Consider the following 19,898-nt stretch of genomic DNA (forward strand, 5'->3'; position numbering starts at 1 on the left):
GTTAATTGTGAAGTGCTCTGAGATGACTGCTTTTAAGGGCGCTATACAAAATAAAGTGTATTATTATTATTATTATTATTATTATTATTATTATTATTATTATAACTATTATTATTATTAATCGTATTATTATTTTAATACATGGTCGGCTATATTGACTACTTCTTAGAAATCTGCTGTAAATGCAAGTAATGAAGAAGTTGGTAGCAAAGTGAATTTAAGCATCGTTTTGCTGCAAAATCTAAAACAGCCTGCGCCATATACCGATTTTTAGCAATAAAACAGTGTTTTCAAGCCAACAAGTTTCACACGTTATCCCTGGTTACACTGCAAGGACTCAATTAAGCGAGTACAGTACTGTGCTTTTTAAGGGTTAACACTAGAACTACCGGGCGTACATACATACCTAGCCCTACCGCAGCTGTATTTTTTTACGTTTTGATGTTATTGTTTGTTTTCCTTCAGGATATTGTCTGTGACACAATTTTTGCAGCCTGCTTGTTACACGTGAGGGAAACCTGTTACAACACGAGCACTGACACGAGACTTAGGGGTGGTGTTGGAAGGGGACTTATGATTGCAAATGCTGGACTGTGAAACAGACTGGTTTTAGCAGCTCAGAAACGACTTTTGACATGCAGCAGGAGCATACGACACTGTGAAGCAATAGAGAATAGTGCCTGAGATTTGTTTGTTTGACTGTTTTATACAGGTGTTTTCTCTTTACCCTTTTATTCTGTGCCTGAGTTCGACTCGTTATTCAATGGTTATTTCCGTCTCCAGTCTTGCAATAGCTGTTTTTTTTATTATTTATTTTTACTATTATTTCAGTAACTTTTTTTTTCAATATAATGACGTCTAAGAATTGCTGTGCAGTCCTGCGTTATATTGGTCTGTTCATTTTAACTAGAAAATAAGTCTTTTTTTAGATAGAAAATAAGTATTTTTACAACTGTTGCTCAATAAATCACACTGAAAATGCTGTTCATAAAAAGCGCGGCGCTCTCAAGTTCAGCAGTGGAGAAAAATGCATTTAAAAAATGTAATGCGCCAAAAAGACCGCTCCGGTAGTTCTATTGTTAAGGTATTGTAGCTTGCATGGGGGAAGGCAGCAGCAGAGCTGGTAGGTGACGTAATCACATACAAAGACATAAGCCCGATATACATTCCTTGCAAAGGAACCGGCTCTTTTGTACAGCGGTATCGAAGCTATGCTTTAGTGTGAGAGGTCCTGGGTTCGCGCCCGCCCTCCACCTGTGTGTGGATTGCTCGCCCTGTATGATGCACCTACCTGCGGGAACCTACATTGCTACAGTATCATTTGAACAAGTGTTCATATTATATCTACAGCTTACAGTATTACTATTATGTAAACTAACATTCCAGATGTAAAATGTAAAGTTTAAAAAAAAAAAAAAAAAAAAAAAAAGGCCTCCAAGCCAAATCTATAAAGTCAGGGTTTATATTGATCCATGGGCCTATTCAGAAGAGGGTGTGTAGTTTCAGAGTCACTGGCCTCTTCCCTGGCCTCTTGTCTCCTAATGGCTATTGGTGTACAACTAAATTCCTCCATCTCCACCTGGTCTTCTTTCTCATAGTTTTTTAAGCCTTGCGCATTGAATGACCCAAACCGGCGCATTGGTGTTAGTGCTCTCTTTGTCCCTGTTCGTCGTCCTTCGCTGTTTTCACTCATTGCATTGCCTCCACGATTTTCATAATCAACCATTGCCTTCCTTTTGCTATCTGTTTGAACTTCATTCACCGTTTCTAGCTTGTTTCTTGGTGACTGCAAAGCTCTTCGTGGCTCTTTGGCACTTAGCTGAAGATGTGGTCTTGCAGGGGGAAAATTAATTTCAGATGGGATATCATCATCATCATCATCATCACCTAGAGGGAAAGAGAGATAATAATGACCAAACATACAAGAAGTGAACAGTTGAAGCTACCTATTTAGTATTGGTTTATTAACAGTGTTAATTATTTCCACAATGTACTATCTAATTTACTATCCCAATGGCAGAATATAATTTTAATGAAATATTTGTTTCAGGGACATCAGAACCTGAAGCGTTAAAAAAAAAAAAAATGACTAATGACATTTACAGTGCACCAATGTGCACCACATTCACAACCAGACAGATGACACTAGATAACTATTTTATTCTTATGCCAATGTATTATTTTGCTTTTACATCAGTACTAATAAAGACCAAGTATTTATACCGGCTCAAGTTAAGCATCCAATACACTGTGTTGTGTAAATAGTGTTATTTATACGCAATGCAGTATTTACTCAGCACTATATGTAAACTAAAACAGCTCCAATTGAATAGTAAATAAATATTTTATGACAAAAGAATAGTGTTAAATGATGCTGAACTACAAACCAATAAATGAGCTTTTCTAAAGGAAGTAGATTTGTAAGGCATTTTCGTTACTTCATTGTGAATATGTGTTTATAAATTGGAATATATATTTTGCTAAGGTACGCTACTGCTGGAGAGGTACCCCTACAGTTCTGTTTAAACATACTGTAACAGGGCGAGGAGCCCTGTACAGTATTTTGTTTATTTTTAGAATGGGGTCTCCCTCTCCGTCCCTATGTTATTTTGTATTTGTCTACTATGATTTATTTATTGTATTTGACCGCATGTTATTGTTTATTTGGGATTTATTATATCTATATATGACGGCGTAGCCGTGTGTTTTGCTGTATTGTTATTATTATTTGTATTACTGACGGTGTAGCCGTATATTTTGTATTTGTGCCGCAGCGTTGATGGGAAGCTCCATCCACATTAAAAACCTTGTGCAGAAGGTGGCCATCTCCCAAGATAATTAAGTGATTAATTTGTTGCTAAATCGGGAGATGGTCACCTGCATTTAACCCTGCAGCTCTCTGCACTCCGTGTAGGTGTTCGAGAGGCAGAACAAGAGCGAGTGAGGAGATTAATTTAAAAACTAAAAAGCCATATAAGAACAGTGAAGGCGATTGCCCAGCCTGACCTATTTGTGTTTGAGATTTGTTTTTTGTTTATCTCTTTTATTTGTGCTCTGTGAGCAAGGGTTTTTTGTTTAAATATATTATTTATTTTTGTTCTTAAATAAACCGTGCACAGTGCGTCTTTGCCTGCAGTACCTTTCCTCTGTGTTTTGCTTCCTCATTCTGGCCTGACGTCACCACTCAGCGATTGCCTGTCACATGTAGTGTCACCAGCACTTCCTGGATGCAGGCCAGAAGAGGTACTGCAGAAGGGTACTGCAGTTTTTTCAGGGGTTTTTTTTGGTATTATTTCGTGTGGAGTGAGGAAGAGGATAGACGAGCTGGAGGAAGCAGCAACAGCAGCTGCAGAGGGACATCGGCTGGGTCTATGTCCTGGACGAGTGGTGCACTGGTTATGGGGAGTTTGGGCACACATTGGCCATCTGCCCCTCCCAATATCCGGGAGAGGTGTTGGCTGCTCAAATGAGCCAGGACCAGGCACCCTGGAGAACCCAGAATAGCCGCCGCCCTCAAACAAAAGCAGAAGTGAAGAGAAAGAGGCAGAGAGGAAGGAAAAAGCAGGATAGAGGGAACACGGACCTGCAGTGGGAGGAGCCCGAACGTCCTGCACCCGAGTGGGAGGAGCCCGAACGTCCTGCGCCCGAGTGGGAGGAGCCCGAACGTCCTGCGCCCGAGTGGTAGGAGCCAGAAATTCCTGCGCCTGAGTGGGAGGAGCCCGAACGTCCTGCGTCTGAGTGGAAGGAGCCCGAATGTCCTGCGCCTGAGTGGGAGGAGCCTGAACATCCTGCATCTGAGTGAGAGGAGCCCGAATGTCCACAGCCCAAGGGGGGGGAGTCGATGCATCCACAGCCCAAGAGGGGGGAGTCGGTGCATCCACAGCCCAAGAGGGGGGAGTTGGTGCGTCTACAGCCCAAGAAGGGGGGGGTCAGTGCATCCACACCACATCTGGGGGAAGGCCGAACATCCACAGCCCAGGTACCACCCAGCAAAGAGAGAATACCTGCTGGTTCCACCTCTGTGGGAGGACTGCTTGTCACACCCACCTCCACCAGCAGAGGGAGAATACCTACTGGTTCCACCTCCACCACCGTGGGAAGACTGCTTGTCACTCCCACCTCCACCAACAGAGGGAGAAGACCTGCTGGTTCCACCTCCACCACCGTGGGAGGACTACTTGCCACTCCCACCTCTACCAGCAGAGGGAGCATGCCCTGCCGCCTTCTCAGCCAGAAGGGGGGGAGCCCTTGCCACCTTCACAGCCAGAAGGGGAGGAGCATGCCGCCTTCACCATCTGGAGAAGAGGAGCAGGAGCTGCTTCTGCCTCCACCACCACCTGGAGCAGAGCAGCAGGAGCTGCCTCTGTCTCCACCTCCGCCAGAGGGAGAGAAGCAGGAGCTACCTCTCTTGCACCCATAAAAGGGCCAGGACATGATGCTGGCCGTCCTCAGCAGCCCCTGCATAGGATGCTGAGGGGAGCACGGGGGAAAACAGCCCGGACGCAGTGGCTGCGAAGAGGGCCAACCCCAGCAACAGTGCTAGTCCTGGCTTCCCTCCTGCAATTCCCTCCCAAGGGTCCATTGCCGCCAGCACCTGGGGATGCCAGTTCGCCATCGCCTGGGGATGCCTGCCTCACACCCCCCCAAGGATGCCTGCCTCGCACCCCCCAAGGATGCCTGCCTTGTACTGCCCAAGGATGCCTGCCTCGCACCTCCCAAGAATGCCTGCCTGGGTTCGCACTGCTTCCCAAGGATGCCTGCTCTCTTTGCCTGGGCCTGAGGGCTCTGCTTTGCCTGCTGAGGGCTCTGCATTGCTGAGGGGCTGCCTGGGTGCTGCCTGCTCTGCTGAGCCTGGGGTCACTGCCAGTCCTGCCGGGCAGCAGGAAATACTGTGGCTGGAGCCCCATAGAGATAGCTCCCCTAGGGTTGCTGAAGGTCCCACTACGCCTGGGGTTGCTGAAGGTCCCGGAAGAGTGAGCTGCCAGCCAAGAAGGATGATAATGACAAGGATAATGTGCAGTTATGGCCAAATGTTTTGCATTACCTAAAATTTTAGGACATAATTAAAAAAAAAAAAAAAAGAACGTAATTTATATCTTTTATTTGACATTATGTAATCAAAGAAACTACAAAATTATATCCCAAAAATCTACCGGAAGCCATAAGAGTTGTACATTAATTAGTTAGATTACAAAATGTCAAAAAAAAAGTCAGTTTCTCATTAAGTATATGGAAAACTAAAAGCAGTATACAATTCATAACATGTTAACGTAACATTATTCAGCAGGTTTCATTTGATTTTATGAAGCAAAAAGAGTTCATTCTATGTGGTAATGCAAAATTTTTGGCCATAGTTGTACGTGTTTCTTTTTAGAAATATAAATAACCTGGTTTGCTTTCTGATAAAGTGGATTGCACAGAAGGACACGCAAAATAAAAATATACAGCATGTAATCCTACTTCACTTCACAACCACCACAAAACACTACACTATTCTGCCACAGAGGGGTGTCTTTACTTTTCTAGAGTAATTGTTGTTGAACAAAATATTCTCCAAGAATATAAACAGGATCTTTGCCAGTTTTTTAAAGCAATGACATAGGAAAATACTTTACCTGCCAAACTGATTTTTCTTAATCTTAATCTCGGTTGATGGTTCTGGACAACAGATGGAAGAGAATAGTACTTGACAGCAGCCTGAATGGAAAAATAAAAGATCTTCGTATGAAACCTTCCATCCTCACTTTGCCATACAAACAAGTGCATGCTATACAGGTGTGTTTCAACTTATATCTCACAGGTGTGCAGAGGTGACTTTTACTACTGAGCCACAGAGGAAGAGACCATTGTGTTTTTTGGTACTGTAAGTAGACAAACATTTCAGTTAATATCTTTATCACTGTTGAAGAAGAAAGTGATAAGATGTCTGACTGATGTTTGACTTTCTGGATTGAGTGTTTTAAATTATTGACAAATTGGAGAGGCTTGCTAATTCAAACAGAAAGCATGGGGTGCAGAAGGCAAATTTCAGAACTAGATCCTTTAAACCCCTGGAGGTTTTGGTTCAAAACCAGCTGTGGGAATGAAATTAGTATGGCACATTACAGAAGGATTGAGATGACTGGTAATGACTGAGGTGTGACTGTGAATGCCTAACCCCAGAATCACAAGCGCCAATGTGTCTTTCTCTGTGTAATCTCCATACAACCAAAAACATCATTTTCAGTACATTGAGGGTTGTTAAGCTTTTTATTCTAAAGTTTCACTAGGTTTAATTTTTTTTCAGAAATGAGAAAAACTCCCATTCCCATTATAAATACTCACAGGTGTCTGCCCCAGGCCATCTTTCCTCATACTCTTCCTTATGCTAGAATGTCTGCGCAAGAGGATCTCTTTTTTCCGGGTTTCATTAGGCAGGGAATGCCTGGTGTATGTTAACGTCTGAAAAAATTAACATTTACGAAAGTGTTAAACACTATAAAAAGTCTGACTCATCTTGGTTCAAGTCATGTTTTAAAGCTACTAAAACACTAAATGCAAGTAGGGAGAACCAGAGCAGAGCTTGAAGAGTCTTATTTTAGAGGCCCATTTCATGTTTTCTGTGACCAGTATCCTACCCCTACCCTGTCCCCTTGGTCAGTGTGTAAGCTGGAGACACAGTGTAGTGGACATTTCAGATTTTTTTTTTTTTCTAGCTGTTGTATATTTAATACATTCATCTGTTAGCTCTCTGTGGGTCACATATATGTAGCATATATGTAACTTAGACAACTTTATTCAGCAACAAAATATGGAAAACATTGCCACAAATGTGTTACCTGTTGCACAACTGCTCCCAAGTAGCTGCCACAAAATTTACACCTACTGTTCAAGTTGTTTGTGCTATCAGAACACATAGCTCTGTACCTATATTAAAGAGGGGCAAGGGCTTTAAATTAAGCAAACGGAACCTGAAGAAGAGCCGGTAAAAGTCCTGAGCCGAAGGTGTAGGTATTTAACACAACCTTACCAGACGGAAAGATGAGGGTTCTATTGCTATTAGAAAATTGGTACTGTTTGTTTTGTTTTTTATCGTGATTTTATGCAGCACTAGTTTTTGTTGCTAATGAATACAAACGTTTTCCTCAATATTCCACGAGTAATGCAGTTTGCTCAGAATTCCGTGTGCTGTGGCAGCCTTCAGGTTTCACTATCCCAGCAGTGGACTATGTTGTGTCCTGGGTGTTTCCAATAGCTTAAAGAATAACTCTACACAAAAAATAAATACTTACTATTCAGTTCAGGTACCTCGTACCCAAAAGCGAACACGGTTTTGAGCAGTTTGTAAAACATGTAAATAAATAAATAAAAGGACTGGTAATGTTTTATTGTTTAATTAGGATTTGAGTGCTACAGTTGGGTCCTAAAATGTATTAGCAAAATCCCAAAAAATAATTGTAATTAAAACTATCTAGTAGTTTACATGTGTCAATGCTGATCAGTAACTTGTTCACAGTGTGTTTTAAAGTTTATTCAAAGCCTCCCATCCTGGCTTTGTTAAAGAAGAGCGCACCGTCCTGTGTTGTTACTGTGATATGCTGAAATAAAGTTGTTGAAAGAAGTTTGATTTACTCAACTCATTCAATCCGGAGACTAGTTGCTATTGGTTGCTGTGTTGCTGCTGACAGCAAACACTGTTCTTGTTTTTTTTTTGTTGTCTTTATTTGCTATACTAAATTTAAATAGATCGATTGAACGAATAGGGCAGCTAGGAAGCAGACTTAGTCTACATTGACAGACAACACTCAGAAGGCGCGTTATGTACTAGAACAGAGATTTTCTTTCATCAAGCAGAAAAAAGGTAAAATACAAGATGTATTGATGTATTTTCTGGCAGATCGATTTGGAACAGAGATTAAACATAGTTTGAACAATAACATTCAGGGTCCTTTACCAGATATAAAGGACCTCGCATTGACCAATCAGGTTAAAGGAAATCTAAGATCCATATTCTAATCTGTATTAATGGGATTAGACAGGAGTCCGACTGTGATATCAAGAAAGTAACCACCCAAAAATATTCTGTTTGAGTTATAATATCATTATAGTTATCATTATCATCCATCAACAAACTAATGAAGTCATGCTGTCTTCAATTACTGAAGAACAGTTTGAAACCAAACATGAGACTAGTGTCACTTCTAGCATAATTTGAAATGGATGTCCAAGATAAAACAGTGACAAATTGAATTAGTTAAATTTTTTGTTGACTCCAAAACTAGCCACCTGAAATCTTTAAGAGATTAAAGGTAATGTTGTGTTGTTGTAAGGCCTTTATTATACAGCAGCACTTGAATGTTACATAAATACATTGTCACCATCAACCTGCAAGACTTTTTACAGTATAGCCAAACACATTTTATAATGTAAAGTAGAATGAACAGGGCCAGATTAACCCATCACTGGGCCCATAGGCAAGCATGGACTTGCGGGTCCCCTACCCCTGAACAAACAGCCACACACACATACATACACACACCTCTATATACATTATAGCCCTCCAACATTTTACAACAGGTATCATTCTCAGTTTGAAGTTATTATGAACGACTGAATGAATCTGACAGAAAATTAAACTGTACGGGATGTGCTAAATACATTTCAGAATAAACCCGGAAAAAATCTGAAGCCTGCGATTTTTCCTGATTTACTGAACAAAAAGGCAACAGTTCAAAGAAATATGGATCACCACATGAAGTTGAAAATGTTAATATATAGAAGGGGCTCAAAGTCTTTTTCAGTAACGGTAGTTCCACAGAAATAAATAGTAAAAAACAAACATGCCTGTACATTGTTATGTAGTCAAACACGTTACAGTTTACTGCACGCAAATTCGTCAATGTTTCCTTGTTTTTTTGTTGATAATGTGGGGTTTGACTTTAGTCCAGCAGAATGGTGAATAATTCTGGGTTTTAGGCTAAAAGCACCACATTTTGCACATGTATAGAATTTGACCTACTTATCAATATTAGATATGGATACTTAATACTTATCAATATTAGATATGGACCCAATTGAAATTTTTCAAAATGGTCACTATTTTCAGTATGGCAGCAATGCATTTAAGATTCAGGCTTATACAGAGGTTTGGTTGTAAATTACATATTGATCACTGTTTTTTTGTTAAAATTTGCACATAAGTAGACAATGAACTACTAATTAAAATCTGATGGCAGCACCATCAAGAAGCAGAACATCAACAACGGGTGCCCTTCCTGGAGCAGGAAACAGCTTTTTTAGGCATTGCAACAAGTATGACTTACACCCAGAGCGTAGTTTTCCAAACTGTGACAGTGAAAGTGGAAAAGTTTGGTTTTCATGACGAAAAAATGTGTTCAAATCTCCATCACGGACCTGGCAGGACAAATAAAGTTGTGAGAACAAAGAGGAATTTTGCCTCAGTGAAGCAATTTGTTGTTTCTCTTTAGACACTGTTCTAGGTGGAGGGTAACTGAAGAGGGGGAACCTGTATCTTTTTTATTGGAACAAAGAGAGACTTGGTTCTCTTGTCAAGTCACTCATCCACAAAGCTCTTATATTGTTCCTTGGCCATTTTCTTAATGTGTCGAATAGTTTCTGCCACATGACAATCTACTATGTCATGTGTGTCCAACACCAATAGGTCTTCATTGTGTTCCATAAATGGGTTGCCAATTTATTCAACTGTGTCACACAAAGCTTTCACTTGCTTCCTGAATGTGACCTGGACTCCTTTCACTTGTTCATGATGGCAAATGTCCAGTCCTTTGCTCTGCTTGCATTTGATGAGCTCTAGGTATGACTCAAACTCATTGATAACTCTGGCTATCTCTGGCCCAGACGCCATCCAACGTTGCAGCTGAGATGTGTTTTCAGTGAGGCTGACTGCTTCCCCATCTCTTTTAACATATCTGTTATTTTACTCGTGGTCTTGGTCAATAGGAATGGAGGAGAAAACATGTTGAGTTTTGTGCACAACAAAGTTGCTTTTCTCAAATTCTGCTTTCACAGCTGGATGCTTATTGGTCAGTCTCATCATGTCACGAATGTGAGCTGGTAGCCAGCATGCATAGTTTATGTGGTCAAGGGCAAAATAAAAGGGCACCAGCATTGTGATTGAATTTTTGTAGAGTTGGAAGTTGCCCTCACGCAAAGATCTCACAAAGATCAGGATGGCCAATTCAAACTCAAATGTAATTGACCAGTGCTGGAACTGAGGACTTTCAGCTTCTTTTTGTGCCTTCCGGATGTCAAAGTGAAGAGGATCAGTGTCTTGATAATGCTTTCAAGGTAGTATTTATATGCCCTATTCATAAGAATGTGGAGAGTGCTAGCAGTCACCTGGTGGGCTTGTCTTGTCTGTGACACTTTTGATGCTTTAAGAAAGGAATTTGCTGTGCCTGCTGGTGTTATCCCAGCTTGCACCAGAACACTTGTCCAGCCACTATCCTCTAGTCAGTCACCAATGGTTTTGAGCACGCCATCTCAATGTGTAGGCCTCCAAACATTACAACCAGGTTGTTTTCTCCATGGGTGTGAGTAAAGTGGCTGATCACAGGCTGTGTATTTGGCCAGGATTAAGAAAATGGATGGCCTGTCCTACCTCATCCATTGCAAGACGTATCATGGCTGCTTACTTTGCCTGCTCCTGGAATAGTGGTAAAAGTGAACTGATATCCTATGGAGAGCACTGATCGATATTCACCTGACCAGCATGGAAAGCTGCCCATGATGTGTACATATCTTGTGAAACATCTGTATCAAGCTCATTTCTCACATGCTCAAGCCATCTGGAAATGAAACGTGTGTAAATTAACTGTTGGTACTAAATCCACAAAAAAAAGTCCATTGTTCTATTATAATGTTCTAGTGGCTACAACCACACTTTAACAATTATGAAAAATTGACCATACAAACCACATTTTATACCAAATTACAAAGCATGCACATAAGCACATAATTTCAACAGCATAAACTACTCTGATTAGAATTGTATGTACATTAGTACTACCCACATCAAGTAGGTCTGAATTCAGAGACATTGGTAAACACTCCAGCTCATGAAACTGATGAATGTTGCTTGCAAATGTTTTGTACCCTGTACCAAAGTCAAAGCTTACTTGGTGCCAGCTGGACACTTCAATACTTCTGCAGCAGCTCAATTTTTGTGATGGCTCCAGGTTGTCTTGGTCTATGATCGTGCAAGTTTTCGACATTTTAAAAGTTTCTAGTTTCTACAGAAATCTCCAAGCACAATGCAATTTCCAGAACCCTACTCTTCAGGAATCTATAGGCTGCTGTGATGAATTAGTTGCCAGCAGCGTTTCTGAAATTAAATGCTGTCTGAGCACATCTAACCCTAACATTGATACTGTGAAATATTACCAAAAATTCACAAAATCTTTAATGAAGTGACTTTAAAGCTTTAGTGACAGGTCTTTTGAGCTACTGAGATTTCTAAGTGAATTATAAAAAACCCAATTAGAAGCAAATTCATCTAGTGTCCTATGTGAAGTACAGTGTGGTACAATTTCCTCAATTGAACAGTACATAATAATCTCTTTTTATGTTTTCTTAAAATGAGTATTACATTAGTTGCACACTTGTAAACTACTAGACAAGCAAAAAAAATGTTTGAAGTTATTATTCTTTATATACTAAAATACAAATTAAGAGCTAGTCCAAAAAATAAGAAAGATACTGTGCATAACAAAACAAAAAGGAAACAGTTTCTCTACAATTACAATACAGATGGAAAGCAATATTTAATACAGAAGCTAAATAAATAATAATAGATAACATGTATTCAAAATAGAATACAGTCAGCACTCATCAGTCAGTTCATCACCCAGATCGTCAAATGACTTTTACAGTTTTTTATTAAAAAATAATTTCCTACTCCTAAGTCAATGGGCTTATACGTCATATGTGTTTTCTGACTCTGTCGCCAATTTTGTTATACGCTGTCTATCTCGCCAATGTCACGTCCACTGATTTGTTATTAATTATTTTTTTAAACAAGTTCAATACAGTACTGTAGTTTGAAAGTGAGCCTGCAATAAAAAAAAGCAGTCTACACACAAGCGAGTGAGAACTGCAATTCCCTCCAACATAAAACGTGAAATTTGTCATTTACACGTTTGGAATCAGAATAAATTAATTTACTTTACGTGCAGTCCTTGTTTTGGTAAGTAGCATTTTCATGTCATTATGTACAGTATTATAGTATGTTAAAATATAACACTTAATCCACAAAACCAACAAAAGTACATCCTATGTATATTTGACATTTTACACTGAACAAAAATATAAACGCAACATGTAAAGTGTTGGTCCCATATTTCATGAGCTGAAATAAAAGATCCCAGAAATTTTCCATACGCACAAAAAGCTTATTTCTCTCAAATTTTGTGCACAAATTTGTTTACATCCCTGTTAGTGAGCATTTCTCCTTTGCCAAGATAATCCATCCACCTGACAGGTGTGGCATATCAAGAAGCTGATTTAACAGCATGATCATTACACAGACGCACCTTTGACAATAAAAGGCCACTCTAAAATGTGCAGTTTTGTCACACAACACAATGCCACAGATGTCTCAAGTTTTGAGGGAGCGTGCAATTGGCATGCTGACTGCAGGAATGTCCACCAGAGCTGTTGCCAGAGAATTGAATGTTAATTGTTTAAGAGAATTTGGCAATACGTCCAACCGGCCTCACAACCGCAGACCACGTGTAACCACGCCAGCCCAGGACCTCCACATCCAGCTTCTTCACCTGCGGGATCGTCTGAGTCCAGCCACCCGGACAGCTGATGGGTTTGCACAACCGAAGTATTTCTGCACAAACTGTCAGAAACCGTCTCAGGGAAGCTCAAATGCATGCCCGTCATCCTCACCAGGGTCTTGACCTAACTGCAGTTCGCCGTTGTAACCAACTTCAGTGGGCAACTGCTTACCTTCGATGGCCATTGGCACGCTGGAGAAGTGTGCTCTTCATGGATGAATCCCAGTTTCAACTATACTTGGCAGATGGCAGATAGCGTGTATGGCGTTGTATGGGTGAGCGGTTTGCTGATGTCAACGTTGTGAACAGAGTGCACCATGGTGACGGTGGGGTTATGGTATGGGCAGGCATAAGCTACGGACAACAAACACAATTGCATTGTATCGATGGCAATTTGAATGCACAGAGATACCGTGACGAGATCCTGAGGCCCATTGTCGTGCCATTCATCCGCCACCATCACCTCATGTTTCAGCATGATAATGCACGGCCCCACGTTGCAAGGATTTGTACACAATTCCTGGAAGCTGAAAATGTCCTAGCTCTTCCATGGCCTGCATACTCACTAGACATGTCACCCATTGAGCATGTTTGGGATGCTCTGGATCGACGTGTACGACAACGTGTTCCAGTTCCCACCAATATCCAGCAACTTCGCACAGCCGTTGAAGAGGAGTGGGACAACCTTTCACAGGCCACAATTAACAGCCTGATCAACTCTATACGAAGGAGATGTGTCGCGCAGCATGAGGCAAATGGTGATCACACCAGATACTGACTGGTTTTCTGATCCACGCCCCTACCTTTGTTTTTTATGTATCTGATCAACAGATGTATATCTGTATTCCCAGTCATGTGAAATCCATAGATTAGGGCCTAATGAATTTATTTCAATTGACTGATTTCCTTATATGAACTGTTACTCAGTAAAATCTTTGAAATTGTTGCATGTTGCTTTTATATTTTTGTTCAGTGTATGTTTAGTGTTCAGTGGAACACAGGCAATCGTAAGCAGATATGTGTTTATCGGTCACTTTGACAGCACAAATTTTAGGGTTGGATATGGGAGTGCTGACTGTCAAGGGTTTTCACACAGCATTACCCTGACTTCATTAATATTTTGTGTCCACTACTATAGCTAGCTGTTCTAGTCTGTTAGCTTACATTTCAAAATACATTTACATAAGTACATTTACATTTATCTTCCTTTATTGAATTATATACCATGTATGGTATTCATTAATTATTACTGAAGCAAAGAGTTTTATCTTACCTAAAACACATACAAGAAATGGGAAAAAAAACACCATTTCATTCAAATTTTGGCGCACTCTAGAAGTGGTTCCCGTTTTTTTTTTTCCTTCCGAACCTGATGCGAAATGTTTTTTGCCGCTCTTCCCAAAAACCATCTTACACCTAAGTTTCGGAAGGTGCTTGTGGATTAACTCATTTTAAATACCAAGAAAACAGTGTTGCTTTTATTTCATGCATTTATTTATTGCCCAATATATATATATATATACTGGATACCACTTGATTTTCTTTGAGAACAGAGACATGGTAAAAAATAATATGTTGAGGGGGTGTCTGTTTCTGTATGTTTCTATTGTGCCACATTAATATTTTCAGTAGGATTTATCTGCCAAAGTTTGATAGCTGTTTCATATCTCTAAAGTTCCAAACTGTAATGAATCTTTTGCATGTTTTGCATTGCTATTTGCATGGACCATGTGTTAAGGATCCCTTCACAATAATCATTTTATCAAACACATACTCAACAAATGTATGTTTCTTTAGGAATTTAAATAGCTGTCCAGACATACTAAGCACTATATTAATTGAACAAACTTATATAAGAGGCTTGTCCACAACTTAAACCCCCTCCTTGTGTACATCTGGGTAAAAAGCCTTTGGGCTCAACGATTAGTTACGATCACAATGTTTTTAAATCATGTATCAGAGTTAATAACAGCATATGTTATATGAATTGTATGCTTTATAACAAAAAACAGTGATTAATATGTGATTTACAAACTAAACATCAGTAAAAGTCTGAATTTCAAATCACACACGGTCCCATCTTGAAAATAGCGGCCATTTGGAAAATGTTTAATTGGGTCCATATCTAATATTCATAAGTAGGTAAAACTACATGTGCAAAATGTGGTGCTTTTAGTATAAAACTCACATTTCCTTCAAAAATCTGCATCAATCTGCTGTACGACTTGCTTCATTAAAGAAAATGCCTTTTTCTCAGGAGCAGAGAAATCGCCAATGTGTTGGCATACAAGTAAGTTTAGGTGTTACATATGGTAGATGTCTGTACCCTATAGAATTCTGTACCTTTAGAATTCTGTACCCCATAGAATTTTGTACCTATAGAATTCTGTACCCTTGGTGACTGTACGCCGACACAGCCGCATTTTTTCAAAGGCCGCTGAACGTGAACGCTTGATGTTCCTGAACAGTATTTACATGTCATACAATGAAAATGTGTTTTAAAATAAAATACAAGTTGTATAAGGTTACTTTAATCAAGAGTTTTGTCTATTGAGCAACGAAGGAGGCTGAACATACTGTAGAAAATCATTGTGTTAAATGTGCTATTTTATTTTGCCACATAATTATTTTTGTCTTGTTTACTATATTTGTTGCAAGCTGCAGCAGAACCAAATGACAGTGCTTGAGAACAGGATGGGGCGCGGGCACAGAAATATCGCACGTGCACGTCCAGCAATCTTTTAGAAATAATGTGGAGATACAGAATTCTATGGGGTAGTTACAGAAATCTACATAACACTTGTCAGAACAATTTATTTTTGAGATACATGCCTTGGTTCGAATGTCAGTGAGTTAAGTTTTTCCAGTCAAATCTGTATATGTAAAAAAAACCTTAAAAAAAAACACATAATCGTTTTGGGCCTACCACCCTTGAGTTTGGGCCCTAATCAATATGAATGTAGGTTATAAAATGGCTTGGATAAATTAAGTGCTGTGAATGGCTTAAGAAGATCACGTAACCGTGCGGTAAGAATTGTCTTATCGCACGGCTATGACATCATAGACCAGCTTAATTTATATTACTATACCTTAAGAGTAACAGATGTTTAAACAGTGTTCCTGTAGGTAAAAATGTCAACATTACAGCATTTAAGTCACCCAACAAACCATTTTTTTTTCATCTATGTCACTAAGAATTACAGAAAAAAATGCAAAATGACTATGGTGTTTAGTCAGAGAACAGAACAAAGAAAACTCTGAGGTAAGCAGTCGCAGTAACACTTTATTCAAAAGCCGTCTAAGAAATCACCACACAAGTCTCACTCAGCATGTAATATATATGCAGCAGTGGTATCTACTTATTAACTTAAAGATCGCCTTATAAAACTGACCAGTGAATATACAATGTTTAAATTAAACACAGCAGATACATCTCACCACTACTCTCCGATTTCAGAAACATATTTAAAACTAAATTTAAATCTCTCCTGCTCTCTGCTGACACAACTGTTGGGCTTTTAATACAAGGTGATCAGAGTTTTCTTTGCACAACGCAACCAGGGTGTGCGGTAAGAATTATCTTACCGCACACACTGTCGCGGGTTATTTCTTACTTATTGTACTAGTTAGGTCTCAACACTAGCCATTAAAAATGTAAATAAAGAATTATATAAGTATTTATTCAACTTACCCGCTCACGTGTTTTATACATATTTTTTGATAATATCTCTTGCATGCTCCTAACTTCGTCTGGTAGGAATGTATTTGGTTTTGTAGGTTTCTGCTCCCTGCAGAGTTAGAAACAAAAACACTGTTTACAAAGGGTGTGCAGAAACTTGTTACTTGTACTCGTTATTGTCTTTAGGAAGTATTTATCGACAGGTACTCTATTCAATAATACATTTATTGACATGTTGATTTCAAAACAAGAAAAGCTCTCCTGTGATATTTCCAATTGAGAACAAATCAGTGGCCCTTAAGTTCTACATTGAGCCGATTGTAAGATTTTTCTGTCTGTACCGACATTTTTTTCTGGCGTACTGAGGCCATTTTATGTTATGTATAACAGTTCTACTTACTGTAGGGATGATAGAGTACCATTGATTCCACCATTTGAATCCAACAACACGAGTGCATTTTGTAATTCAAGCTTCTTGTATAAGGAGACAATGCTTGATTGGGGCTTGCTGTCCTTGATTAGAATCTTCCTTAGAAACCTGTCATTAATTTTTTTAAACCTGTGGATTAATTTAAAAGAAACCTCATATTAATAACAACAGTAATGCAAAGTAAGGCAGGTCCCCTCCTTAAAAGCTGATTGAGTCAAAGTTTGGCAAGCACTGCAGCCAGGCTATATTTTCACTGAATAGCTGTAATGATATTTTAAACAATAGTTATTCTAAAAAAAATCTGAAATGTTACGCTTCTTCAAAAGGTTTCCTTCAAAAAGGGGGCAAATGAAAAACTAAGTTGCAAAATAGATGTCAAACCCTGGTATATCAGTCACCAAATTGGTTTTAGTATATTTTAAAACAGCAGTGAACCAACAATATTTGTATGTGTACATAATAATCCACAATCAAGGGTCTAATAAAGTGTTGAGGTTTTTTTTTTTTTTTTTTTTGGGGGGGGGGGGGGGGGGGTTTGTATTTTGTTTTTTTAATCCTTAGCAACCTAGTTCTTAGTTTGAAAATCAGTCTTTTTCAATTTGATTCATAAGAACATAAGAACATAAGAAAGTTTACAAACGAGAGGAGGCCATTCGGCCCATCTTGCTCGTTTGGTTGTTAGTAGCTTATTGATCCCAAAATCTCATCAAGCAGCTTCTTGAAGGATCCCAGGGTGTCAGCTTCAACAACATTACTGGGGAGTTGATTCCAGACCCTCACAATTCTCTGTGTAAAAAAGTGTCTCCTATTTTCTGTTCTGAATGCCCCTTTTTCTAAACTCCATTTGTGACCCCTGGTCCTTGTTTCTTTTTTCAGGTAATGTATTAGCAGCCGTGCAAAAGGCCCAAGAGCAAACTGCACAATAATATGCATTTTTATATTTTTATAATCTGCTATGCAAGCTTGCTTTAAACCCTGTGCATGTAGCCAGATATTGGTTGTCCACTGAATTGTTATTGGCAGCTTTGAATATAGGCCCTGAGTATATTAGGCTTAGGTATGTGTTATGTAATGTAATTGTGTTGACCACAGAGATATCACTACAAAGCATTTTTTTTTTCTTGCTGCTGTAGTAGAAAGTATTATTAAAACCATACTTGTCTTTCCAGTAGTAGTGACTCCATTGTCCACAGAGATCTTCAATTCCAGCCATTGTATGTTCCATGGCCTGCACAAAATTAAATAAATAAAGTGGTTAATGGAACTTTCCCTGAGCAAATGTGTTATTTGAAGCTTAACAGTAAATACATTCTTGAATACATTTGTTTTAAAGAACCAATACCAACCATTTAGAAGCTTTTAGGCTACTATTTGCATTACTCCTGTTTGTATTAATAATACAGTTTTAATGAGGCCAAAATGTTAGGCAAACGAAGGATCAGATTAACCAAGGGCTTTATGTAATAATGTTTTTGCTGAAAAAAAAAGTAAGATATTTTGCACATGCTTACCCGACCATGAATCTCCATATTGATTGTCATCAGATTTTTATTTGACCTCCTGATATTCAAATAGTCCATCAAAGGTCGAATTGTTATCCCCTATATAATTATATATAAAAATAGAAAGAAAAAGGGATACAAAAAAAAGAATGATTCTCTTTAAAATTGATTATGGTGTTCTCAAATGTCATTTCTATATTGTAACAGTCTACGCATTGCTGTTGTGGTCTACAAGGAAGGATTCCACTGAACATATCTCAACATTGATATGGCTTTTCCAGTGCCACAACTCACTTCAACTGGTTTATTTTTCTATATCGTTATTTTGGTTTGTATTCAAATTGAATGCTAATTTGTCACCCATAGTTTCTGAGGCTGTGATCTGGTTTAACCTTTTCTATATCCTGGGGCGTGGTACACAGTACAGTGCAATACAGTATAGAGGTATACTATAGCATGTTGAGATAATATAGTTGAAATTGTTATAAAAAGCTTGGCAAGTATGTACAATTCTTAAAAATTCCTCTATTCACCTGAATAAAGACTGTGAATATAATAACAGCAATGGCTGCAGTTGTGAATAAATTCTTTCTGGGAAAAGTATCAGGCAACAGGAAAGCTAGACTGAAGCAGATGGCTCCTCGTATCCCACCATATGCCAAACTAAACTGGTCTTTAAAAGTGAAGGGGATGGTACGGAAATTGTTAATGATCTGAGCAAGGACAAGCACTCCTGGAAAAAAAACAAAAAAAAAAAACAAGGGTATTAAAAATTTAACTCTTAGCAAAGTATATAACCATACAAAAAGGTTCCATCAAAATATTTCTCTTTATTTTACATTTTCATAAAAATAAAGGATTCCTGTCCAAATATGTTACAAGATGAAAACCAAACAAACAGTAAAACAGAATAAAAACAATAGCAGAACTGCACTTAAAATGTAAAATATAAAAATAACAAAGAATGTTGCCTTAATTATTGTAGGTGTTCCTTACCTAACCCCCGCCACACAAAGCAGAAGATTAAGGTGAAACAAATATAGGCCCAGTCCCACTCATGCTTGTTGGTCACTGTTGTAATTCCGAGGAAAAAGAAGATGAGAGTCTCACTGACACTGCTCCACATCTTCAAAAAGTGCCGAATGGTGGTGCAGGACTTCTGAGAAACATTTTCTTCAACATAGTACTTCATTGTCAAGGCACATGTTACAATGCTGAAAAGAAGCAGATTATATGGTTAATTAGTGCAATTCAATTTTGTAATTGTACAAATTGTAGAAGTGCAGTAGATTTTTGTTGGCGGTAAAACTAATAGACAAAAATATTATACCGAAAAAGATGTATCAGGAACTTCACCCAAAGCTGCTGTGGTGGTTGAGATCTGATATATGATAATGGAAATGTAGCTGAAACCCTAAGTAACCTTTCTTATGCAATTTTAAAAATGTAACTTCCCTAGTTCTACAAATCAGCATATGGAGTTT

At 38.9% G+C, this 19,898-nt stretch overlaps 1 protein-coding gene across 1 annotated transcript in view; it reads right to left on the bottom strand.

Annotated features, from left to right (window-relative positions):
- Positions 1 to 1,194: 1,194 nt before the first annotated feature.
- Positions 1,195 to 19,898, bottom strand: part of LOC121320500 (sodium/hydrogen exchanger 2-like) — a 44,611-nt gene continuing 25,907 nt past the window's right edge. Inside the window, exons 4-12 of the mRNA XM_041258872.1 lie at positions 19,411 to 19,628; positions 18,948 to 19,147; positions 18,424 to 18,513; positions 18,070 to 18,140; positions 16,883 to 17,041; positions 16,495 to 16,591; positions 6,325 to 6,441; positions 5,616 to 5,697; positions 1,195 to 1,887 (exon numbers count right to left, since the gene is read on the bottom strand). Of these exons, the coding sequence (XP_041114806.1) occupies positions 1,454 to 1,887; positions 5,616 to 5,697; positions 6,325 to 6,441; positions 16,495 to 16,591; positions 16,883 to 17,041; positions 18,070 to 18,140; positions 18,424 to 18,513; positions 18,948 to 19,147; positions 19,411 to 19,628 (1,468 nt within the window). The 3' untranslated portion in view covers positions 1,195 to 1,453. The remainder of the gene's footprint in view (positions 1,888 to 5,615; positions 5,698 to 6,324; positions 6,442 to 16,494; positions 16,592 to 16,882; positions 17,042 to 18,069; positions 18,141 to 18,423; positions 18,514 to 18,947; positions 19,148 to 19,410; positions 19,629 to 19,898) is intronic.

This window comes from Polyodon spathula, chromosome 9, assembly GCF_017654505.1.
Source record: "Polyodon spathula isolate WHYD16114869_AA chromosome 9, ASM1765450v1, whole genome shotgun sequence".
NCBI classification, from domain to species: domain Eukaryota; kingdom Metazoa; phylum Chordata; class Actinopteri; order Acipenseriformes; family Polyodontidae; genus Polyodon; species Polyodon spathula.